Source organism: Equus asinus, chromosome 5, assembly GCF_041296235.1.
Source record: "Equus asinus isolate D_3611 breed Donkey chromosome 5, EquAss-T2T_v2, whole genome shotgun sequence".
Classification (NCBI taxonomy): domain Eukaryota; kingdom Metazoa; phylum Chordata; class Mammalia; order Perissodactyla; family Equidae; genus Equus; species Equus asinus.
This window is the reverse complement of record NC_091794.1, coordinates 26,268,340-26,287,054: the sequence shown is the minus strand read 5'-3', so window position 1 is coordinate 26,287,054 and position 18,715 is coordinate 26,268,340. Positions and strand designations below refer to the sequence as shown.

Here is an 18,715-nt window from a genome sequence, read left to right as displayed (position 1 = left end):
GCACACTTTAATATATGTCTTTTACTGTCCATCAACTATACCTCAATATAGCTGAAAAAAGAGGGACTTAAAAGACATATCAAACTAATAAAAACAAGTTAAAGGATGAAATACATAAGAGTTGTGCTTACTTTTGAAGAGAAGGTAGATCTCTATGCACATTATGAAAAGAGAGCCAGAGGGGCCGGCCCAGAGGTGTAGTGGTTAAGTTGGCGCACTCCGCTTCGGCAGCCTGGAGTTTGCAGGTTCGGATCCTGGGTGTGGACCTAGCACTGCTCATCAAGCCACGCTGTGGCAGCATCCCACATAAAATACAGGAAGATTGGCACAGATTTTAGCTCAGGAACAATCTTCCTCAAGCAAAGAGAAGAAGATTGGCAACAGCTGTTAGCTCTGGGCCAATCTTCCTCAAAAAGAAAAGAAAAGAGCCAGAAAGTGTTAATAGAAAAGTATGATGTCGTTAGGCCTGCCAGATTTAGCAAACAAAAATTTAAGCCTCCAAGTTAAATTTGAATTTCAGATAAACAACAAATAATTGTTTAGCATAAATATATCTGAAATATTGCATGCAACATATCATAGTAAAAAAATTTGCTGTTTATCTGAAACCTGGACCACACTTATACTAAACAATTGTTCACTGTTGATCTGAAATTCAAATTTAACTGGTCTTGTATTTTATCTGGCAATCCTAGATGCCGTCATATCTACATTGTATGAAATCAAGCCTCTGAAAAGGACAGCCGCTTGAAGCCTCTGTTTATTTTGACTTAGATGAAGCTGCTGAACTGCTGTACTCTAGACAAAGGCTGCCTGCTCAGTGTCCAGCACAGTGCCTTATTCACAGTGGGTGCTCAGAACATATTTTCTGCTCTGCAAGCTGTGTGGAGATAAGGACTGCATCTGTCCTGCTCACCATTTTATCCCGAGGGCCTATTACTGTTCCTGGTGCTCAATGAATATATGATTAAATGAATAGCTGCATCTTCTGCCCCAGAAAATTGCAGGGTTGACCTTTTAATACCAGCCCTTGTAGCTGGCTGATCAACTTCTTGGACAAGCCCCAGTTCTGATTTCTTGGCTTGTCTCCCTCTTCACTTTTGCTGTGTGTGTCTCAGGTTGCTGTTTTATTTTGTATTGTTTTGTGCGTGACTGACCTATCCTTACCTACATTGCCTCTTGTTTTCTTGTTTTTCCCTTTGGAATCTGGGTGATTGCACTGAGACTCTGAGACCCTCAGCCCTTGGGCAAACCTGAGAGTCTGAAACACAGCAGCTAGGATTGCTTAATGAATTATTGCAGCATGTTCCCTTTAGAGCTAAGGAGATTTTGGATGGGGCTTCAGGTTTGGGGAGACCACTATAAAAGGAAATCTTTATATATTGGTGGTGGGAGGATTTTAAACATTTGGGATTTTTATTATCCTATAAATATCTGAAGTACAAAATGCATTCAAACTCTAAATGCATTAATTTTATTCCACAAAATTAAGAACTTAACCTAAGATTCCTCCTTGTAGTTTACTCCCACAAATAAGCAGAGACTGTAGAAGTTATTTCTAGCGAGAGAAGGATAGTGTGGAGAAAAATGTCTTGTTCTTAGGAGATTTTAGAACTGTAAGGAATCTTAGGATTCTTTATTTAGTTACATAATTTAGTATAACTACCTGCTTGTTTTGAAGAGGAGTATGAGGCCCAGACACTCTCCCAAATTCACCCATTGAAGGTCTGAAGTGAGAGAAAGGTAACACTCAATAAAACCTAGGTCTCCCATGTACCACCAGCTCTATAACCCACTTTCCCTAGTTCTTAGCAGTTGGGAAAGCGGTGATGGCTGTAGGGTGGAACAGTAATAAAAGGAAGCACATTGTGCTAAGAGCATACATGCTACTCTTCTTGGCATGCTGAATACTGTTCTTGGGTCTTTCTGAGCCCTTCCTCCACCATTAAAGTCTCTTGTACCCCTTCATCGGTGTGTTCTCGGCTGATTCACTCTTCTTATATGGTTATATTTTTGTCTTGGGGAAAAACTAAATTAAGTACAGGCTACTGTGGTTTTGAGATACTTTAGGTCACCGATTCGTTTCTATGCAAAAAGACATTTTAAGAAGTAGAGAGGAGGAAGGTGGCAGAGATTTCTAAAGGGACAGAATACCTGCCCTTGATTTTTTCCTTAGACGTAAATGTCTTAGATAATTTAAACTGTTATGACGATGGCATAACCTAAATGCTTCCACACAAACGCAGTTACTTTAAAGGAGGAGAAGGAGGTAAGAAGAGAGGGAATATCACATTTTGTACATAGGGGAAAAAAAGGTTATTACGTAGGAATTCATGAAATATTAAAAAGTTTTCCTATAGGGATGATTGGAAAGAAAATGAATCCTCCTATCAATTCCAAATGCAAATGAATTAGAGAAAAATGCAGTCAAATAAGCAGAGGTACGTACTTACCCCTCTCCCAAGGGAAGATGAGGTCTTATTAAGGTAGCTAGTACTATGCAAAATGTTTTGAGTGCCAGTTGAGAAGTGGTACAGATACGGGAAACGTAAGCATTCACTTTCATTGGTAAGGTAAGGTGACGCAAGAATTGTGACTGCAGCCTCTGCTTGGCGTCCAGTCGTGGCGACTCCGCATGCTGCAGGTGGAGGAGCTGGCTAGGGAGAGGAGAGCTGGGACGCGGTTCTGCAATCTACACTCGCAGGGGTCTGTCCTGCCTCCAAGGCTGCATTGCAGTGGGGTGTGAAAAGTTCGTGTGTACCAAAGCTTAGGGGGCCCTTCTGTAGCAGGAGGGACTCGAAGGACACGGAGGAACATGATCTCATCTAAGGCATGTGATTCTGAGGTGCTCAGGGTCCTGCACCCCCCAACTTGGGCTGAAAAGCGAACTGCCAAAACAGCAGCCCTTGCAGGCGCCCAGAGCTGCGGGTGCAGTGTTTCCTCCCGTCCGGCAAGGGCCGCTAGGAGCGAGTCCCCGCGTGGGGCGACTCTCGTCGGCCGCTCGTCTCTGTAGCCCGCCCGCAGCCGCGGGTGGGAGGGAGAGGAGGCCGCCAGCACGCGTGCGCGCTCCGTCGGTGCGGCGAGCCTGCGTGCGTGAGTGGGAGGTGGCAGGCCTCAGCCTCTGGCCTTCACGGCTGTCGGTCCCGGCGCGACGTCTCGAGTCATGAACCGGTTTGGTACCCGGTTAGTGGGAGCCACGGCTACCCCGTCGGCGCCACCGAAAGCCCGCAGCAATGAAAACCTCGACAAAATTGATATGTCTTTGGGTGAGGAGCCGAGTTGGACCGAGTTGGAGTGGGGGGAGGGCTGGGTGGAACCAAGTCCCGCGGTTTGTGGGGGAAGGGGCAGTTGGCCGCCGTTGTCGATCGAGTTTTCTCACGGGTGGGCGGAACCAGGGGAGGGCCCTGGGCGCGGAGGCTGGACAGGCTGGTGCGGGGGTCGAGCCGGAGGGACCCGGGCGTCCCCGCGGCTGGGCTGTCTGAGGAGGGGCTGTGGGGGCGGGGGGCGCCCGGGCCCGGAGGGTTGGAGGGGCCAGGGGTGCGGACCATTTCCCCCCCAAGAGGCGCTACCACTCGCGGGTGAGCCGGCTCTTTGTGAGGATCGCTCGGCGGGGCTGCCTGGAGCGTGTTGGCGGTGGGCGTTCTCGGGGAGAGGGGAAGGTCGCCTAAGCTCTCCCTCCGGAGGAGGCTCCTGGAGAGCCCCGGCGGGGCTGCGCGCCTTGGAAATCCGTGCTGCCCGAGAGGGGCTGGTTGGCCCTTTCTGCGCCCGGCCTCTGCCTGGCGCTGTGGGAGAAGCGGAGGGACGCCCCCGAGAGTTGTCGCTGTGACAGGCGCCAGCCCGCGGGGCGCCGACCCGGGAGCGTGTGGCAGACGGAACACAGCGCCAGGCAGGGACTTCATCAGATGGTGCTGTGTTAGGCGGCGCTAGGGAAGCGCCTTCTCCTTAGCCAGGCCTCCCGGTTCGTTGATTAGAAAATTATGAAGCAGAAACCGGGGGCGGGGGTGGGGGGGACAGTTACGAGGGTTGACGGGAGCCGGGTACGGCGCGGAGTCTAGCACGTAGAAGGGGGGAGTGGTTTGGTGAGGATCGTGTGAATATCGGGAGGACTGGTGATTGAATTAAAAATTCCCACCGAACTCTACTGAGGCACTAGTCTCTCTGTTCGGCTCAGCTGGTTAAAAAGTAATCCCGTTTTTACCGGGATTCAAGTCATGGTGTTAGATGTGGTCAGCTGCCTATTGTTTCTGTGGCCCACAGTTTTCTGGATATTTGAGAAGTACCTGACTCATGGGTGCCGCTGTGTAACTTTTCCGAGGATGGCAGCTTTCTCTTGTTGTGGTTTATCTGCAAAGGTTTAGTCAAAAGTCAAGAACTCTTGGTTTCTCTGATTGCCACGAGTCAGATCCCAGTATATGAATTAACTAAATCATCAGAAATAATAGGTTTGGCCTCGTCTTGTCTTACTGCTAGTCAATAATGAACGCTATAGAAATGAGAAATCTTTTGAGCTAATAAGGCCAAGAAAAAGTATAATAACGGATATTTATTGATGCTTACTACCTGCCATGCACTGGACTAAGCATTTTATCTGTAACTCGGTTTATCCTCATAATAACCGTTCTATGAGGTATGAGCTCCTGTTGAGAAAGAGCCTAGAATCCAGAACCACGCTGTCCCAGTTCAAATCCTGCCTCTGCCACTTATTAGCCATGTGGTCATGGGCAGATGACTTCTCAGTGCCTCATCTGTAAAAAGGTGCATAACTGTGCTTGTCTGCCTCAGAGGGTGGTTGTATTAAATGAGCCAGTAGGCATATATAAACCGTTTAGAACAGTACCTGGTACACAGTAAGCATTGTATGACATATACACACACTAAGCTATTATTGTTATTCCCATTTTACAAAACCTGAGGCGTAGAGAAATTAAATAGCTTGCCTAAATTTAAACAACAAGTAAGTGGTGGAGCCAGGATTTCAGTCTGGCTCTAGGGCCCCAAGCTTTAGCTGTTGTAGGAAGTGTTAAACGTGTGTTTTCATAACCAATACGTTTCTTAAGTTTCTAGGTTTTTTGTATGTATTTTGTTTGGTCATTAGGATGTACAAGTGAAGAAAACTTCTCTAAATAGGTAGAAATGTAGAGCTGTGGATGGCTAAAGTAGAGCTTGGCCCCTTTTCTCCTCTCCAAGAACATACAGCATTCTGTCAGATGCCTTTTTTTTTGATGAGAATTTTACAGAGATGGGATGAAGAAATGATATCTATTTCACAGTTATTATGCTTTGTGAATATATTGTGAATATTATGCTTTGTGACCGTATCTGGAGAGGTTTTAGAATCTAATTCTGGTTACCGATAAACTGGCCTTATTGTGGCTCAGTTTCTTAATTTGAAAATGGGTAGTATAATAATTTCATAGAATTGTGAGAATTAAATGAATACATGTCAGAAGAAGGCCTGTTAGTACTCAGTTACTAGTATTATTATTACCGTGTATATACCCTTAGTGTTATAAAAGAAACTTATAAAAGTAGTTCATCGTAATGGTTTGGTTTTTTTTTTCCTTCTGTTACCTACCCTATCTACTCCTTGAGTAGGAGAAAGCCATTTTCTTCTTTTGAATTAGAAGAATCCTCTCTGCCACATTTAACTTGAGGATTTAGACAATAAAATGTTTAAATATAAAACAAAATGTTATGTTTGATATGCATTGCTACTTTTAATGTTTAGTTATGTTATATTCCATAATGCTCTTCTTTAAAATTAACCTGGTTAGTCAAAAGTATACTCTGCTTCTTTTTTTTTTTTAATGGTCCCCAGACCAAATTCATTTCTTTGGTTTGCTCTCATGGCTCTGAGATTTCAGACTTCTGGTGAAGAAGAAGTAGCATCTTGTAAAAAGAAAGTAGTACTTCAAAAGTAGTGTCTTTCTGACTGTAGTTTTCCCTTTCTGCTCACTGAGAATTTAAGTTCATGTATCTGATGTTCATGAAACCTTTTTTTTTTTTTTAAACTGTTTTTGAGTGTCTTTAACTTTGATGAACTCTTGTAGTTGAAGGATTGATCTCAAGGAGATAAGGAAGTACTTTGGGGGACATTTGAATGATTTTATTCGAGTATTTGTTTGAATGTGATTGACAGTCTTAAAGATAGCAGGTAGATGAGATAGAATAGTAATATGTAAGAAAGGATCCCTATTATCTATATTTCCTTCTTTGACTTCAGAAAAGACTAATTATATTAATATAATTGTTAGTTTATGTGTTTAGAGCACTTTGGAAAACATAACTGAGGTTAATTAGTTTTGTTAAATTTTATTAAGAAGTTGTTGACCATGTTCAATTTCTTTAGTTTATTTTCTTTATCAATCATTAAAATTAATGTTGGAGTTGAGACTGTGGAAAAATGGATATTTCTAAAATGAGTATTTTTGGCTTCTAGTAACTTCCTTTTAACAGATGCAAATAGGAATTTGGAGTACATTTACTTTCGTAATCTTTACGTTTTTCTGTTGTGGAATTTGAACAATGTGGTGTTTGTGAATTACTTTGGGGAGTTTGAAAGTGTTTTTGGAAATAATGAGGCTTAGATCAGCAGAGAAAGAAAAGGAAACTCTGAATTACTTTGCTAGTGGAGTAGAGAACTAATAGTATTTTCTTCTTGTACTTTATCTTTTTTATGGTACTTGTTTAATTTTGTATTTACCATTTACATGTCTGTTTCCATCAGTAATTTTAAACTTATTGAGAGCAGGGACGATATTTTACTTTCCTTTGTTTCTTACAGCACAGCTTGCCATCTGTATTCATTGCACATAGTATATACTCCATAAATATTTGCTGTATTGAGCTGAACTTAGAAATTTAATGTTTTAATTGAATGATTTATTTTTTGGCCACCTATGGTTTTATTGAAAGGTGGTCATCTTTAAAAACTGGAGACTTCTGTGATTATGGGAAATAAGTATGAATAATTTTTGTAATCAGACTTTCGCTTATTTACATTTATCGGGGAAAGAAATACTATGGATAACAAATCTTCATTAATTGGTAGATCTGCTCTGGGCTATTGATTTGAACTTTTCCTACAAAACCTTTTTTCAGTGCTCCTAGTATATTGGCTGATTAGAGCTTTTATCTTATCATTATTATCCTCCTATGGAAGTGCTTTCAAAGTAGAAAAGAAGTTAGGAACATAGGAAATCTATCAACTAGAAAAGGAGACAGATGGGGCCGGCCCTGTAGCCAAGTGGTTAAGTTCAGGAGCTCTGTTTTGGCAGCTCGGGGTTTCGCCGGTTGGAATCCTGGGCGCAGACATGGCACCACTCATCAGGCCATGCTGAGGCAGCGTCCCACATGCCACAACTAGAAGGACACACAACTAAAATATACAATTTTGTAGTGGGGGGATTTGGGGAGAAAAAGGAGAAAACAAAAAACAAAAAAAGAGAAGATTGGCAACAGTTGTTAGCTCAGGTGCCAATCTTTAAAAAAAAAAAAGAGAGACAGAGTAATTGTGTCATTAAGTTAAAATAATCATCACATTTCTTCTATCACAGATGATATCATCAAATTGAATCGAAAGGAAGGAAAGAAGCAGAATTTTCCGAGACTAAATAGAAGACTCCAGCAAAGTGGTGCCCGGCAATTCAGGATGAGAGTACGATGGGGAATCCAACAGAATTCTGGTAAGTTTTGCAAATAAGCTTTAATAAAGAGCTGTTCTTTGTGGGTTCATAGTATGCTATCTTTAGTACATACTTTGAACATGGAGGAAATATATCAGTATCCTTTGTGATTTGTATTTTTCTCTTCTTTGGTTTTCCTTTAATCTTAAAATCTGGTAAACATTTAAATTGCCTTAAATAGGTGGTAACACTGTTTCTTAAAAACATTAAGTCATTTTAAAGTAACCTTAGTATATAGTTTAAATTATATGGAGGGCTATAGAATTGTAAAGCATCTTAACGTTGTTATCATGAGGTCTTATCTCCTTCACAGTTAGATGTTCCTTTAACAGTCTGTCTGATGGATGACTGTATAACTCCAGCTTAAATATATTCAGTGAAAGAGCATAACACCTCAAAACACAACTTACTCCATTATTGGAGACAGCTCTGTTTACTAGAAAATTTTCTTAATTTGAATTAAATCACGTCTGCCTATTAATACTACAGAGTTATAGAAAGCAAACTCTATTTTCTATATGAGAACCTTTTAAATATGTGGAGACTACTATTCTGCATAGAAAATGACTTCCAGACTGTATCTTATCATCCAAGACCCTTAGGATTTGTTAAATCCTCCAAAGGTGACACTCAGAATTGAATGTTTTAGATGTTATCTAAGAATCTTGGAACTCTACATATATAGTTATTTTCGGTAATCTGGAAACTTGTTTATTTATAACCATCTTGTTCCAAAATGGATTTAAGGCAGTAACTGGGAGCACTGTTAATCATGTATGACTCATTAACTTTTTTAGCAGTTGTTTCACTGTTTTAGAATAAATCTCTGCTCAAATTTTAAAAACTCTACAACTTTTTTACACATATGAAAAAGTATATGATAAACCAGCTCCCAAGTTTTTATCCTATATGTTGAAAAACATAAAAGATATTCTACTCTCCAGTGGGTTGAATATATTTAGTTCTATGTTTAACAACTAATATGCCAGCATATCCTCAAAATATGTCTGTAACTGAAATTATACCATCCAAAAAAATTTATTCTTCCCTAATAATTTCTTGAACAGCTGAACCCAAGCAAGTAAATTTTGTGACAAGTATTTAGTTATAGCGAATGAATATTTAATTCCGGTGATTATATTTAAAGATTTCTTATAAATGTTACTCAACATAACCGTATTTTATATGATTTGTTTTAAAATAAGTTCAGAGTTCATAGAAGCCAGGATTATATTCATTTATGCTAACTATATGTTAAATACCTGGTAAATGCTCTGAACTGACCAGGTTCTCTGGGTATGTAAAGGTGTGGTCTTTTACTTCAACAGAGTAACAGAGAGAAGTTAGATAACAGATAAGATAGAAAACATACAGTTGAGGGGCCACCTTGTGGCGTGGCCAAGTGGTTAAGTTTGCGCACTTTCAGTGGCCCAGGGTTTCACTGGTTCGGACCCTGGGTGCAGACCTAGCACCGATCATCAGGCCATGCTGAAGTGGTGTCCCTCATAGCTCAACTAGAAGGACCTACAACTAGAATATACAACTATGTACTGGGGGGCTTTGGGGAGGAGAAAAAAAAGAGGAAGATTGGCAACACACATTAGCTCAGGGCCAATCTTAAAAAAAAAAAAAAAAGAATTCCAGCATCTCCTCTAAAAAAAAAAAAGAAAACAGTTGAGAATTGTTATAAGAGAAATTCCAGTAGTACTATGGGACTTTCGATAGGGATTTTGTGCTAAGAAAATCAGTGGTGATTTTATTGATAAGGTGAAATAGAATCTGGTCCATAAGGGAACAGAAAAGCTTTCCTTTTATGGGGTTTGTGATCTGAGCCTTGAGATAAATGATGTCTAGGGGCAGCTTAGGATCTTGTAAGATTGAACTTGCACTTGTATGTTCTCCACTTACATGTGACAGGGCCTAAAATAGAACAGCTGCTGCTGTCACTGAATGTGCAGAGAGATATTAAACTCTGATTGGTTAGAAGTTGAGATTTCCACGTTGTAATTTCAGTGAGGATGTTCACTTGAGGTAAGAGAACAAGTAGGACAGAGAGCCCTTGGCAGATACTCAAATTATTTTTGATGGCTGAACAAATACGTGAATAAACTCTTCCTAATTCTGTGCCTGAAATATAATTTGGTCAGTCAATAAATACTCATACAGTGTCCTTCAGTGGTGGAATACTGTACAGCAGTGGTTCTCAAAGTGTTGTCCAGGGACCCTGGGGAATCCTTGAGATTCAAGGGGGTCCACAAGGTCAGAAATATTTTTATAATAATACTAAGACATTAATTGTGTTTTTACTCTTGTTCTCTCATGAATGTACATTGGACTTTTCCAGAGTCTGCACAACATGTGAAAGTTAAAACAGATTGAGTGCAGAAGCAGATATGAGAATCTAGCTATCTTCCATTAAGCCAGATGCTGAAGAGATTTGCAAAAATGGAAAACAATGCTGCTCTTCCTAGCAAATATTTTTGTTTTGGAAAATAGTTTTTACTTTTCGTTAAAGATGTTGTTTGTCCTACATGGAGGGGGTTTATTACTCTTGTTTTAATGAAATAATAAGTAGTTTTTAAATGTCTTAGTTTTCACGTCTAGTATGGTAAGTATCAGTAAACGTAAACCCACAGAAACAAAAACTCTTTGGGGTCTTAAATAAATTTTAAGAGGGTAAAGAGGTCCTGAGACAAAAAAGTTTGGTAGAAGAGACAGGGAAATATTTGTATATTGCTTTGGAAAGGAACCAGTTGTATGATTACATACATTCTGTGATATGACATTTCCTAGAAAACTTCTCAAATCTTCATGTAAGTGATCAGACTCCAGAAATTATTGAGGCAAGTGGATGTTGGTGTCAAAGAAGTTCTCGAAGAGTTTCAAAGGAAAGATGAACATTCCTGTCTCTAATTTTAGTTGTTCTCAGCCTTGGTTGCACCTGTAGAGCTTTATAAAGTAGACTGATAGTCTGGCTGCGCTTCATTTCTACTGAATGAAAATCTGCAGAAGTAGGGCCTATGGAATTTTTTTAAAGCTCTGTATGTTGCTAAACTGCCCCTCCGATGGAGCTGAAAATGTGAAAGGATCTTCAGAGATAGTAGTTCAAGTAATGAGAATGAAGACCCTCTGGAAAGACAGAAGAGAACTTTTTGGAGGGGCTAAATGGATGAAAACTAAGAAAAGACTATTGCATGAGATGATGTCTTCAGTACTTCATAGTGCTTTCAGAGTATATGAAGGTTACAGAGGGTAAGAACGGAGAGAAATTGAAGCAATATGTAAAGGTCTTTATTTGTGAAATGTGCAATGAAAGAGTGAAAAATAGAACCATTGCTAAAACTGAGGTACAGCTAGTGAAGTTTGTTCAGGCATACAAAGGGAGGGAGAGGGAAGGGATGATCCAGGTTTGCTAGAAGGTAGAGGAGAAGAAGCCACTGATAAGAGAGAAATAAAAGTTAGTGGAAAGAATCATGAGTATGGGAACAATGACAATAACCGTCAGAAATAGAAGGCACCCAGAAATAGAATTCTATCCCATACTTTTCTCCTTTTAATTAATTGTATTCTTTCTCATGAGTCTTTCTCATTTAAGCATAAAACTTTGGTGTATTAAGAAATTCATCTATTTAATCTCTCTTTTTGCTCTACTAATTCATTCTTTTGGAGTACTTTCACATTTCTTTGTTCCTCTCTCAGTCCTGTATCATATCATGGTTGAGGGCTGCAATAGTATCTGAAATGGTCTCTCTGCCTTCTCTCTCCCTCTTCCATTCACTCTAAGATACTGCTTCTAGGGGCCAGCCCCGTGGCCAAGTGGTTAAGTGCGTGCTCCGCTTCAGCTGCCCAGGGTTTTCCAGTTTTGGATCCTTGGCACAGACATGGCAATGCTCATCAAGCCATGCTGAGGTGGCATCCCGCATGCCGCAACTAGAAGGACCCACAACTAAGAATATATAACTGTGTACCAGGGGGCTTTGGGGAGAAAAAGGAAAAATAAAATCTTAAAAAATAATGATAATAAAATAAAATCTTTAAAAAAAAGAAAAAAGATACTGCCTTCTAGAGTGATGTAATCTGATCTTGAGTTCTGTGACCCCCTCATTCCTTGTCAAGTGCGGTTTTTATCCCCACTTAAAGCTCTCTGATTTGAGGCTAGCTACATCCATTTACTTCTTATCCTTTTCCCTAGACTGTCTCTCAGTATGCTGTGCCATCTTTGTACTTGTCCCTTCATATCTATCTTCCTATTCAAATCTTGCCCTTTTTATAGTACCTAGCTCAGAGCCCACTTTTCTATAATAGTTTTTTTTTCATCTTTGGAAATATACCATAGGTTATATTCTCCTTTTACTATTCTTTAGTTTTTATATAACTAAAGTTTGGAAAAGTGTTCAGTTTTTGGAGCCACACAAACTTCCACTTAGCTCATGACTGCTATTTTCTAACTATGACCTCTGGGTGGTCGCTGTCCTTCACCTCATTTTGCTCACCTGCAAAATTGAGATCATAGCGTGAACCTCATCAAGTTCCCATTTAGATTAAAGTACTCAGCACAGTGCCTACCTGCTTTGTTATTTAATACAAATAAAAACAGCAAGTAGATGTAGATTTAATTTGAATATACAGGTTCCTCCAGCATGCCTAATTTCCATTTGGTTGCAATTCTAGAAGGAAGTCACACACAGAGCGGCAATAATTTGATTTTAAAATTTAAGAAAAAATTGTAACTTATTGCTTTTTTTCTGATTATAAAAGTAGTAAAATCAGTACCATTAGGACTGAGGCACAGCAGCCGAGAAAGGAAGCAATCTGGAAGAACTCCCCACCATACTGAATTGCCATGCTGGTGAAACTCACTGGGAAGCCATTTGTGGGTGTGATGCAGCTTTCACTGGAGGATGAGCAGGGCCACAACTGTAGTGATACCTAGGACTAGATTTAGACAGATGCCTAGGGACCAAAATTTAAGGCGTCACTCACGCTCAGATTTTGTGCCCTACGTGCCTCTCTTGCTTTATTTACCATAGTCTCAGCTTGTGGGAGAGGGATAATGAGTGCCACTGGGTATCCTATGCCACAAGAATAAGCCTTGAGTTGTACACTGAAAGGTGGAAGAAAAGCCTCTTGTTCTTCGAGAGTCCCTCCAGCGCCCTCTACTGACAAAGCTTAACCTTGTGCCAGCTGGTAAGAGAAATGTTCCATTAAGAGAAGCATGGCAGTAACGAATGAATTGGGAGCTGAATGACATTAAATTGGTAAATGGTTCAACCATCATAATATAACAAGTTTTCCTCTCTTGTTAGATTTTGGCCTTAAAATGGGTACACCACACAAAAACGTTCTGGAATTAGATAAGTTTGAGAGTGACATGTTATCACTGTTTTAGAGATTCATCACACACATTAGTTCTGAGAAATCCTACAGTAGGGAAAACTATTTTACTTTATTTAGTTTGACCATGAAACTTTTCTGTTGGAAGACCTGTTACCATACTTCAGATGTGTAATATTATACAGGATACCATTCTGAAAACATTCCCCCCAAAATTAGAGTTAAGATAAGAATGCCCAGTATCACAATTGTTACTTAGCATGGTTCTGTGGAATTTCCGGCAGTTGCATTAAGAAATAAAAGATTTTAAAGTGTAATTATTGGAAGGAAGAAGACAGTATCACTTGTGGGTGATATGATTGTCACTCAGAAATCCCAAGAAAATAGCTTGAAAGACTATTAGAAGTAATAAGTGAATTCAGTGACATGGTTGGTTAAAAGGTATTAATTAAAATCTCAGTAGTGGGGCCGGCCCAGTGGCGCAGTGATTAAGTTCGCACGTTCTGCTTCTCGGTGGCCCGGGGTTCGCTGGTTCAGATCCTGGGTGTGGACATGGCACCGCTTGGCAAAAGCCATGCTGTGGTAGGCGTCCCACGTATAAAGTAGAAGAAGATGGGCATGGATGTTAGCTCAGGGCCAGCCTTCCCCAGCAAAAAGAGGAAGATTGGCAGTAGTTAGCTCAGGGCTAATCATCCTCAAAAAACAAACAAACAAACAAACAAACAAGAAACTCAGTAGCTTTCTGTAATGCCAGGAATGATAATATGAAAATTATTCTTAGAAAAGGATATTTTTTTGTGATTGACAACAAAATGTATAAAAATACCTAGTAGTAATAAGCTTAAAAAGAAATGTGCAGGACCTGTAAGAGCAAAATCTTCAAACTATATGGAGCCAATTTAGTGGCAAAAGAAGACTTGAATAAGTAGAAAGCCATACTGTGTTCCTGAGTATTGTAAATATGTCAGTTCTTGAAAAATCAATTATAAATGTAATGTAATTCTTTTATCAAAGTAGCCAAGGAAATTGGAACTAGACTTTAGAAAACGGATTTATCAATATGACAGTTCATAAATGGAAGAATGCAGATAGCAAAAAAACACATGGAAAATGTTCATTATCACTAGTAAACTACCAAGTAAGACAAGATTTTTTTTCAAATACTAAATGGTAAAGATTAAAAAGAATAATTTTTAGAGTTGTCAATAATATGGAAAAAGTGGCACCATTATCTTCCTGGGAATGTAAATAAATATAGTCATTCTGGAGGGAATTTTTACAGTATGAATCAAAATTCTTAAGAGTTTGCTTTACTATTTGATACAGCATTTTGTTCTCTAGAAACTTATATCTTTTTTTATTAGAGACTTATATCTTGAGGAAATAATCATGAATGTGTATAGAAGTGTTATCTACACTGTTATGGCAAGGTTATTTATAACAGTGTAACATTAGAAGTAGCTAAAATGATTAGTATGAAATTGATTGGATCAAGTGTGGTACATTAAAAACTAATGAAATAAAAGGATGTAGGGACATGGGATAATATTCACAATGTAGTGTTAATGTATAGTAGAAAGTAGTATATAGAGTATAAGATGTGGTTGCTAGAAGATTGACTCAGTCCACCTTCTAGGCACTTGGTACTACAAAATTGTGAATTACCTCATGTAATGATAGTCTTTTTTTCTTCTTCTTCTTCTTCTTCCCAAAGCCCCTCAGTACATAGTTGTATATTCCAGTTGTAGGTCCTTCTGGTTGTGCTATGTGGGACACTGCCCCAGCGTGGCCTGATGAGCAGTGCCATGTCCACACCTGGGATCTGAACCGGCGAAACCCTGGGCTGCCAAAGCAGAGCACATGAACTTAACCACTTGGCCGTGGGCCAGCCCAGTGATAGTCTTTTGAGTTGCTTAAAAATTTTTGAAACTGAGGCTGACCTGGTGGCATAGCGGTTGGGTTCATGTGCTCTGTTTCAGTAGCCTGGGGTTTGTTGGTTTGGATCCCGAGCTAGTCAAGCCATGCTGTGGCAGGTGTCCCACATATAAAATGGAGGAAGATGGGCATGGATGTTAGCTCAGGGCCAGTCTTCCTCTGCAAAAAGAGGAGGATTGGTGGCGGATGCTCAGGGCTAATCTTTCTCAAAAAAAAAAAAAATGGTTGGAATTAAAAATGCTAACTTTTTAAATGTATACATACAAGTAAAAGAAAAGACTAGAGAGATGTAGAATGTTAGTGGTTATCTCTAGGTGGTGGGATAATGGGTGACTTTTATTTCCTTATTTATACTTTATATGTTTCTAAGAATTCTGCAGTGAGCACGTTTATTTTTTCATAATCAGAAAAAAGTATTTAAATAGATAAGATACAAAATGGAAAAGCAAAGTCAGTAATGTAATATGCCACAGATATTAAAATACGTCCATTGAAGCTCACTGGGAACTTTAGCAAAAGCAGTTTGCATATGGTAGGACTGAAAATAAAGAAGCCAAATTGCAACGTAGTAAGTAAATGGGAGATGAGATAGTGACTCCACTCTAGATTAGCATTATCCAACAGAAATAAAATGTGAGCCACATATTAATAATATATTTTATTTAACCCCATATAGCCAAAATATCTTTACAACATATAATAAATATAATATTATTAATGAATTATTGTACATTGTTACATCTCAATTCAGACTAGCCATATTTCAAGTACTCAATAATCACATGTGGTTAGCGGCTAACACACTGCACAGGGAAAGTTGAGGCTGTCCTATCTATTGAGACAGTAATACCAGACAGAGGATGGCTAGAGGGGAAATGTGAGAATCCTCTGGTCCTTTACAGTCCATTATAGCAACAGGACCCTTTCTACTGCAGCTTATTGCCTCTTAAAAAAATGAAATATTTTCTGTAATTCAAAAGAAATATATGTAAATAATATAAGAAATATATAAATAATAATAATAAAACTCATACCCTCCACCCTGTTTAAGAAATAAGATATCTTGTGACCTGTGTGCCCCTCAGTTGTATTCTTAGATTGATATTGTTTCTTCTTTTTTTTTTCCCTCTCCTACAGGTTTTGGTAAGAATAGTCTGAGCCGTCGAGGAAGAGTAATACCTGGAAAGAGACGTCCTTATGCAGTTATCACTGGCCTTGCAGCCAGAAAAGCATCTGGAATTCGAAAAGGAATTAGTCCTATGAATCGACCACCTCTAAGTGACAAGGTAGGTTGATGGCTACCCGTGAGTCAGATACCCTTTTCTTTTATTTGTACTAATGTATCTGTGCATGCGCTTGAGAGAGCATTTTATTTGAATATTTTTATTTATTTTTTAGGTAGTACTTTGGGACTTATATAAAAAATTTCGTAACTAAAAATCATTGTCATTCATGAAGAAACCTAAATTTCCACATTCTCAAATATGAAATTTTTTCTTATGGATTCCTGACTTTCCCTGTGTGTGTGTACAATTTTTAACAGGTTATTGAGGTATAAGTTTGTACTATAAAATTCATTTGTTTTAAGCATACGATTCAATGAACTTTAGAAAATTTACAGAGTTGTACAATCATCACAACAATCTAATTTTAGAACACTTCTATCACCCTAAAAAGAAATCTCATGTCCATTCAGTCATACCTTATCATCTGCCTCAGGCAACCACTAATCTACTTTCTGTAGATTTTCCATATATTTGCCTGTTCTGTACATTTCTTGTAAATGGAAATTATACAATAATAAATGGTCTGGCATTTAGCCATGTTTTTCAGGTTCAGGTTCATGTTGTAGCATGGATCAATACTTCATTCCATTTTATTACTGAATAATATTCCGTTATATGGATATACCATATTTTGTTTATCCATTTACCAGTTGATGGACATTTTGGTTGTTTCTGCTTTTTGGGTATTGTGAATAATGTTGCTGTGAACATTCACCTGTAAGTCTGTATGGACATAGGTTTTCATTTCTCTTGGGTAGGTACCTATCCCCTAGTTGATATTTTTAATTAGAGTTATAATCATTTACCCACCATAAGTTAGTTACTTTTCAAATTTTAACTTAAGTTTTATTTACATCTCAAGGAGTAATTTTTGGATTGGCTAAAGCATTCCTTAAAATAGTTTCACAAATTGTTTTTCTTCTAATTCTTATGTTTAGTACATCTGAACCACTAAAGAATTTAATGTTCTACTTTTCAATCCCTTTGGTTTCTCTGATTATGAAAGTAATACATACTTGTAAAAAAAAATTCAGGACATTCATTCCTTAAATTATCTTAAATGTGCGTATTCTGGTTAAAAACCACAACTGTCTTAGATCCCTTAACTTTTCAATTCTGCCACCACCAACAGCTGTTCTCTCCTCTAAAACTTTATCATAGAATTTACTGTTTAATTATTAGAAATTAGAAGACATTAATGAGATATGGATACTGGAAGGGAGAGTGGGTTTAACTGCTAATTACTTGCTCCAGGAAAAATTTTAAGTTGCCACATGTGGTAGTCTTTTGAGTTGTTTGAAAATATTGAAAATGTTAAATTATAGAATGCTAAGAATGTACTGAATAGATTTTAGAGAGAGTCAACTTAGAATATCTGTCATATAAAAGTTGTGTTTAAGTTCTTACGAGATTCTTCTACTGGACTGTATATCTTTGTCAGTGTCAATTCCGTAACTTTTCCCTTTTAGATTCAGAATTTACCAAAACTGGGCCTATGTTATTTTCTGTAGAACTTTTAACTTAACTCTGATAATACTAAACCATTTAGAACGTCTGTGACCTTAAAAAAATGTGTTGTTGCTGCGTGTAAATGGCAGTTATTTTCTACTAACGGGTAGTTTTAATCATTTATCTGATTTTGACAAAAATAAACACCTTATCTCCATACTGTGGAATTCTATTTAGCGATAAAAAAGGAATAAATGTTAATACACAGGATAGCATGGATACATTTCAAAACATTGTGCTAAGCAACAGAGGCCAAATACAAAAGACTATGTACTGTGTGATCCCATTTATTTGAAATTGTAGAAAAAGCTAAGCTATAGTGACAAATCAGTTATGCTTGGAGTGGGAGTCAGGCGAGGTAAGGGAATTGACTACAGAGGGTCACAAGGAAACGTTTTAGGGTGAGGGCACTCTTCTCTATCTTGATTATGGTGTGGTTACATGATTGTATGTAATTATCCAAATTCATCAAACTATAAACTTAAAATTTTATTCTATGTACATAATACCCTAATAAAATTAACATAAAAATGAACTAAATATCTTAATTTCTTTCTCTCAAGGAATGTATTTTTTTTTGATGAGGAAGATTGTCCCTGAGCTAACATCTGTGCCACTCTTCCTCTATTTTGTATGTGGGAGGCTGCCACAGCGTGACTTGATGAGTGGTGTATAGGTCTGCACCTGGAATCTGAACCTGTGAACCCCCAGGGCCACTGAAGTGGAGTGTGTGAACTTAACCACTAAACCGCCAGGCCAGCCCCAAGGAATAATTTTTTTTTTTAAATTTTTTTAATTTATTTTTTTTATTAAGGTTATAAAAGTTAACATCCTTGTGAAATTACAGTTGTACATTATTATTAGTCATGTTGTAGTTACACCACTTCAGCCCTAGTGCCCTCCCCCCACCCCCCTTTCCCCTGGCAACCACCGATCAGTTCTCTTTGTCCATACGTTAACTACCAC

General features: G+C 38.6%; 2 protein-coding genes across 6 annotated transcripts in view; one reads left to right on the top strand and one right to left on the bottom strand.

Annotated features, from left to right (window-relative positions):
- The window catches only part of RUBCN (rubicon autophagy regulator), a 68,046-nt gene extending 65,418 nt beyond the window's left edge, over positions 1–2,628 (bottom strand). For all 5 annotated transcript variants that reach the window (XM_044771402.2, XM_044771398.2, XM_070509021.1 and 2 more), the window contains exon 1: positions 2,454–2,628. In XM_044771402.2, the coding sequence (XP_044627337.1) occupies positions 2,454–2,566 (113 nt within the window). In that variant the 5' untranslated portion in view covers positions 2,567–2,628. The remainder of the gene's footprint in view (positions 1–2,453) is intronic.
- Positions 2,629–2,770: 142 nt separating this feature from the next.
- Positions 2,771–18,715, top strand: part of FYTTD1 (forty-two-three domain containing 1) — a 30,398-nt gene continuing 14,453 nt past the window's right edge. The window contains exons 1-3 of the mRNA XM_014830710.3: positions 2,771–3,266; positions 7,557–7,685; positions 16,092–16,240. Of these exons, the coding sequence (XP_014686196.1) occupies positions 3,164–3,266; positions 7,557–7,685; positions 16,092–16,240 (381 nt within the window). The 5' untranslated portion in view covers positions 2,771–3,163. The remainder of the gene's footprint in view (positions 3,267–7,556; positions 7,686–16,091; positions 16,241–18,715) is intronic.